Source organism: Malaclemys terrapin, chromosome 13 (assembly GCF_027887155.1).
Source record: "Malaclemys terrapin pileata isolate rMalTer1 chromosome 13, rMalTer1.hap1, whole genome shotgun sequence".
Classification (NCBI taxonomy): Eukaryota; Metazoa; Chordata; order Testudines; family Emydidae; genus Malaclemys; species Malaclemys terrapin.
Genome location: NC_071517.1, coordinates 45,537,693 through 45,544,423, shown reverse-complemented (window position 1 = coordinate 45,544,423; position 6,731 = coordinate 45,537,693). Strand labels below are relative to the sequence as shown.

General features: G+C 63.7%; 1 protein-coding gene across 1 annotated transcript; it reads right to left on the bottom strand.

Moving 5' to 3' along the window:
* Nucleotides 1-2,767: 2,767 nt before the first annotated feature.
* On the bottom strand, nucleotides 2,768-5,589 carry LOC128847806 (antigen-presenting glycoprotein CD1d-like). Its single transcript, XM_054047515.1, has 6 exons — nucleotides 5,417-5,589; nucleotides 4,920-5,198; nucleotides 4,025-4,303; nucleotides 3,386-3,682; nucleotides 2,997-3,096; nucleotides 2,768-2,920 (listed from the first exon to the last, which is right to left on the bottom strand). Exons 1-6 carry the CDS (start codon nucleotides 5,463-5,465, stop codon nucleotides 2,881-2,883), a joined length of 1,044 nt encoding a protein of 347 aa, XP_053903490.1. The 5' UTR covers nucleotides 5,466-5,589; the 3' UTR covers nucleotides 2,768-2,880.
* Between the last annotated feature and the right edge of the window lie 1,142 nt (nucleotides 5,590-6,731).

Genomic DNA, 6,731 nt, shown 5'->3' with positions numbered 1-6,731 from the left:
GTTATTGTACGGTCGTTGGGGAGCGCTGGGCTGTGGACAGGCTGGGTGGTTATTGTAGGGTTGCTGGGGAGCGCTGGGCTGTGCACAGGCTGGGTGGTTATTGTAGGGTCGCTGGGGAGCGCTGGGCTGCGGACAGGCTGGGTGGTTATTGTAGGGTCGCTGGGGAGCGCTGGGCTGTGGACAGGCTGGGTGGTTATTGTAGGGTCACCGGGGAGCGCTGGGCTGCGGACAGGCTGGGTGGTTATTGTAGGGTCACTGGGGAGCGCTGGGCTGTGGACAGGTTGGGTGGTTATTGTAGGGTCGCTGGGGAGCGTTGGGCTGTGGACAGGCTGGGTGGTTATTGTAGGGTCGCTGGGGAGCGCTGGGCTGCGGACAGGCTGGGTGGTTATTGTAGGGTCGCTGGGGAGCGCTGGGCTGTGGACAGGCTGGGTGGTTATTGTAGGGTCGCTGGGGAGCGCTGGGCTGCGGACGGGCTGGGTGGTTATTGTAGGGTCGCTGGGAAGCGCTGGGCTGTGGGGAGGCTGGGTGGTTATGATAGGGTTGCTGGGGAGCGCTGGGCTGTGGACAGGCTGGGTGGTTATTGTAGGGTCGCTGGGGAGCGCTGGGCTGCGGACAGGCTGGGTGGTTATTGTAGGGTCGCTGGGAAGCGCTGGGCTGTGGGGAGGCTGGGTGGTTATTGTAGGGTCGCTGGGGAGCGCTGGGCTGTGGACAGGCTGGGTTGTTATTGTAGGGTCGCTGGGGAGCGCTGGGCTGTGGACAGGCTGGGTGGTTATTGTAGGGTCGCTGGGGAGCGCTGGGCTGCGGACAGGCTGGGTGGTTATTGTAGGGTCGCTGGGGAGCGCTGGGCTGCGGACAGGCTGGGTGGTTATTGTAGGGTCGCTGGGGAGCGCTGGGCTGTGGACAGGCTGGGTGGTTATTGTAGGGTCGCTGGGGAGCGCTGGGCTGTGCACAGGCTGGGTGGTTATTGTAGGGTCGCTGGGGAGCGCTGGGCTGCGGACAGGCTGGGTGGTTATTGTAGGGTCGCTGGGGAGCGCTGGGCTGTGCACTGGCTGGGTGGTTATTGTAGGGTCGCTGGGGAGCGCTGGGCTGTGGACAGGCTGGGTGGTTATTGTAGGGTCGCTGGGGAGCGCTGGGCTGTGGACAGGCTGGGTGGTTATTGTAGGGTCGCTGGGGAGCGCTGGGCAGCGGACAGGCTGGGTGGTTATTGTAGGGTCGCTGGGGAGCGCTGGGCTGTGGACAGGCTGGGTGGTTATTGTAGGGTCGCTGGGGAGCGCTGGGCTGCGGACAGGCTGGGTGGTTATTGTAGGGTCGCTGGGGAGCGCTGGGCTGTGCACAGGCTGGGTGGTTATTGTAGGGTCGCTTGGGAGCGCTGGGCTGTGCACAGGCTGGGTGGTTATTGTTGGGTTGCTGAACCTACCCGCGGAGCCCGGGTCCCTCACACCCAGCTCTGGGGAGGCCCTGCCCCCAGGAGCTCTCAGCCCAGCCCAGCCAGCGACTTGGAGCGGCCTCCCCGGCGCCCCGCGGGCCATAGTGTTGGCCGGGCTCCGTGACGGTAGCTGGGCCTATGTCCCACGGGGAACCCGCTTGCTACCTGGGCACCCAGCTCAGCCTGGACACTCTGCCAGGGCCCTCCTGGTTCCCACGCCCCCACTGTGACGGGTTTGTTCACAGAGACCCCCTTGGGAGCGTCACCTGATGTGCTGAATTCACCTCTGAGCCCATTTCCCCTGCCAGCCTGGGACTCCAGTACCCTGCCTTGTTGAGCCAGACACGCCAGCCTGCTGCAACCGCGACCCAGGTCTGGGCTGCCCCCAAACCTGCAGACTGTAACCAAAAACTGCTCAGCAAGTCCCCTGTCTCCATTACCCACCCAGCTCCCAGTGGGGTCCAAACCCCAAATCAATCTGTTTTTCTCTGTATAAAGCGTATGCAGGGTAAACGCATCAACTGTCCACCCTCTGTAACACTGATAGAGAGATGTGCACAGCCGTTTGCTCCCCCAGGGATTAATTACTTGCTCTGGGTCAATTAATAAGCAAAAGTGATTTTATGAAGTATAACAAGTAGGATTTAAGTGGTTCCAAGTAACAGCAGCCAGAACAAAGTAAGTCACCAAGCAAAATCAAACAAAAGTCTGAGCCTAATACAGTAGGAAACTGAACATGGGTAAATCTCTCCCGCAGAGAGGTTCCAAGAAGCTTCTCTCACAGACCAGACTATCAGGGGCAAAGCAGGGGCGTTCTCATGACTGGCCCCCCTTTGTCCTGCTCCACCCCCTATTACAGCTTCGGCCCAAGGCGGGAATCCTTTGTCTCTGGGCCCCACCCCTCCTAAATGGAAATGCCCCAGGTGGAAGATGGCTTCCAGTACCAGGTGACATGGTCCCATGTCCGGTGACACTTCATGCCCCACTGGCTGCACATGGGGACACAGGAAGGCTTGGAGTAAACGGAGCCGTTTGCCACCAATTGTCCTGGTTGATGGGAGCCAGCAAGATTCCAAGCCCCCATTAACGGCCCCCACTTTGCATAACTCCAATAGGACCCCGGAGTTCTAGTCCATATTCCTAGTTACAGATACAAGACTGACACATTCACACCAATGCGACCCCCACACACAGCAGATTAGAAGCTTTGTGACGATACCTTACAAGAGACCTGGATCCCAGCGATCCCACAGCGTCCCTAAGTGTCCAACGCCCCCTGAACATCCCAGAGGGGGGAGAATCCTGCCCCCCACCCCGGGCCCCCATCTCCCAGCACTTTGATCCAGACTGGCCCTCGGGGGACCCTGAGCTCTGGAGCCGGGCAGGGATCCAGCTGCAAGGTCCGTGTCCCCAGGGGAGGGGCCGATCCCCACGCTGGGGCCAGTGCCGCCCCCTCAGGGACTGGACTCCCCTGGTCTAACGTCCTGGTAGCCCCTGGAAGGAGAGAGCAGAGGGGATGGGTTAGGGGGTAGAACAGCCTCACCCCCACCCCAGAGAGGGGAGGACTCACCTGCGTCTGCTCCGCCACAGCACCACGGCCACGGCGGCTACGGCCACAACCCCCAGGGTGATGCCCACGACCAGGCCGGGGCCCCAGGGCCTGTTCTGCTCTGTAAAACAGGGGGTGCCGTGCTGGGAACGGGGACACTCCACACAGCTCTCTCCACCCCGTCCTATTCGCGCTCCCCACAGCCCCCACCCTGTTCCCACACCCCAGTCCTGTCCCATCCCCCTCTGCTCCTCCATCCTGTTCCCCTGGTCCATCACCCAACTCTCCCCTTCTGCCTCCCTGCGCCCCAATCCCGCTGCCTGGACCCACCCCCGTCCCACTCAGGACATGCAGGAAAAGTCCCCAGAGACCACAACACCCCCCCCCCCCCCCCGGGGACGTGCACCTACCCCAGGGGATCAGCAGGCTCCGGCCCCCCAGGCTGCTGTGCTGCACCCGGCAGGCGTAGCTGTGCCCGGCGCCCGGCCCCACGGCTAGGGAGCTGCGCAGCTGGTAGGTCAGGTCCGCGTTGGGCAGGATCCCGCTGGAGTTCAGCCGCCCGCCCGGCCCCACCTCCTCCCCGTCCTGCAGCCAGGCCACGCGGACGGGCCGGGGGTAGAAACCGGTGACCCGGCAAACCAGCAGTACCGGCGCGGGGGTCCCGGCTGGGGGAGGCGCTCGGGCAAACACCACGGCGACCGGCCGCTCTGAGACAGGAGGAGAGAGACGGGGCGGGGGAGAGGGGACGATTCAGTCTGAGCCTCAGGGACTCACTAGCCAAGCCCAGCTCCATTCCCCGGGGTCAGGCGTTGGCCCCGCTGTCCTGGCCAGACCCCAATTCTGCCCCCTGCCGTTACCAGTGGTGACGGAACCCCCTTCACTTCCTGTCCTAAACTGCTGTGCAGTGCGGCCATGAAATGGCTACTGTGCTGCACCCCAGATATAGCTGCATTTGTACACCAGGCAAGAGGTCCATGTATAACCAGCCCCTGTGCCCCACCCCAGAGGTGGCTGTATCTCAGTGAGCAGCGAGTGGTGTCCAGCCTCACCTTGCCTCTCCAGAGACTCTTTCCCATGCTGGACAAAGCTCTTGAGCTCACTGACACACATTCTTAGGAGAAACTGAATCTTGCTGGCTGTGCCCTTATCCCGGTTGAGAAGGTCCTGGGCGTAGAGCGCCAGCTTATCCCCCCGCCGAGCGACCCATTTGCTTGTGTCCGCATCGAAGCTGATGAAGTCCTCGCCGTTCCGTGCGGTATCATAGAATCCCCTCGAGGTGCCATTGGGGTGCAGCTCGCAGCCGAGGGAGCCCTGGGTAACAAAGGGGTCTGGAACAGGAAGGGCAGGGGGATGAGGACGGGCGTCCGGAGATCCCAGGAGGGGGCAGAAACAGAGACACGGGGGGAGTAAAGACATAACGTCAGGTGCCACGAGGATATCTGGCCACACGACGGTGGTGGGATTATGGGGCGGCCCTGGCTGGAGTTAAGGGTAAGTTGCAGTTTCTGTTTAAAGCTGATTTTTCATGGGCATAGTCAGATTGGCTTGAAAAACGCTGTGTTACATCAGGGCCTGAGGCAGAGTTTGTGGTGCAAATTAGGGGTCCCTTGGTCACAGGGTGGCCGAGATACAGACCCCCCCCCAAATGACCTGCTTTCAAAGGGTCAGGGTACGTGTCAGGAAAGACCAGGTCCCTCGGCTCAAGGAGTGGGACACGGGGCCTTTCCCCTCTAGGAAGTGCAGGCTACAATCTGGCCCCAGACCTGGGTGGAGAATGGGACACGGGTGTTTCCCCTCTGGGGGATGCCGGCTCCAATCAGCCAAAGGGCCAGGGACTGGCTGTCTTGCCCCCAGTGACACACTCAGTGGCTGTGGTGAGTGTGTCAGTTCTCAGCACCCCGGGTGGGTGGGGGGAGGGATCCCCTCAGACCGCTCCATACTCACAGCTCATTCCCTGCTGCTGGGCTATTGTGTTCACTTTAAGGATGAAGTTGGACATGTAGCGGTGGATCAGCAGCTCCAGGTCCTGCCACTGCTTCGGGGTCAGGCCCTGCTGGGCCCAGGGCTGCAGGAAGCGGATCTCGCAGGTGCTGCAGTCCATGGAGTGGGTCTCCAGGTCGCCCAGCAGGGCCATCCCCTGTGCGTCCGTGGAGCTGGCGTTGTGGAAGACGTCAATGTAGAGCACCCGGAGGGTGACAGACGCTGTGGGGACAGGAGGGGAGGCTGGGGCAGGGAACAGGTGGAGGACAAAGCGGGTGGGGAGAGAGATTAATGAGTCTCTGTCCCTTTAACAATCCTGCACTACGGGGTCTCCCTGCTGATCCCTAACCTGCCTCCCCCGTCCTACTCCCCCAGCCTGGTACTTCCCCACCCTGGCCCTAGTACTACACCATCCCCACGCATCCCGTCAGCAAAAACGGCAGGGGGGGGTCCCCACTTACCAGCCTGGGCCCCCCATGCCCAGGGGAGGAGCAGCAGAGCGAGCAGCATCCCGGCAGGGGAAGGGGGATCCGGACTCTGGCGGGCGTCAGGGCAGCGGGACGAGGGGCCCAGGATCCCAATGTGTTCTCGGTTCCTCTGCGGCCGACACCCCTCTGCCAACTTCTCTCTTTGTCTGTGTTTCCTCAGCTCTGTGCCCGCAGCTGCCAGCCCCGAGCCAATGAGGGCAGAGTGAGTCGGGGAGCGGGGGCCGCGCGGGAGGGGGATCCCCGGCAGCGGGATCAGAACCCGGCCCTGTCCCCGGCAGACTCTGGGTGTGTCCGCACTGGCACCAACCCCCCCGAAGGACATGAGTGTCACCGAGGAAAAGTGCGGGTGTGACCAGCGCTCCTGCCGGCCAAGCCGTTGCCGCTCAGGGGGGTGGACGGTTTTTGTCGACAAACAGCAGCTAGACTGTGCGCGCCCCCCGCAGCCTCCAGCCCCAGCCCTGCCTCCCCCTGTGGGGGGCTGGCACCTGCGCTCTCCGCTCCCCCCCCCCCCCGCACCCCAAATGGGACAAAGGCTATTCTGGACGCCCAGGACAGGGCTTTAAAAAAGGGACGATCATGGTGACCACGGGACGTCTGGTCACCCTAGTGCCTGGGGAGACCCCCTGCCGGCCCCAGACCGTCCCCTGCCACCTCCTCCTGCCCTCATCCCACCCACTGCTGTCACCGCCCGGCCCCCTGCCCCCTCCTGCCATCCCACCCTCACCCTGACTCCTCCTGCCCTCACCCCGCCCCCTTCTGTCACCACCCCGCCCTCACCCCATGCTTCCCCCACCCTGCGCCTCCTGCCCCACCCCTTGCTGCCCCCTCCCACCTGCCCAAACCCCGTCCCCTCCTGCTCTCACCCCGCCCCTTGCTGTCACCGCCCTGTCCCGCCCTCACCCCGTGCTTCCCCCACCCCGCCCCTTCTGCCCTCGCCCCCTGCTACTCCCACCCCGCCCCATGCTGCCCCCTCCATCCTGACCCTTAATGCCCCCAACTGCTCCCATCCTGCCCCCTCCTCCCCTTGCCCAACCCTGTCATGTCCTTGCCCCGCCCCCTGCAGCCCAGCCCCTAGCGTCACCCTGGGGCAATGGGGAGCCCTGACTGCCCGGGGAGAGCCCCCTGCTGCCCCCCGCCCCGCCCCCTGCAGTACAGCCCCTAGTGCCGCCCTGAGGCCATGGGGAGCCCTGACTGCCCGGGGAGAGCCCCCTGCTGCCCCCCCCTGCTCCCTGCAGTACAGCCCCTAGCGCCGCCCTGGGGCCATGGGGAGCCCTGACTGCCCGGGGAC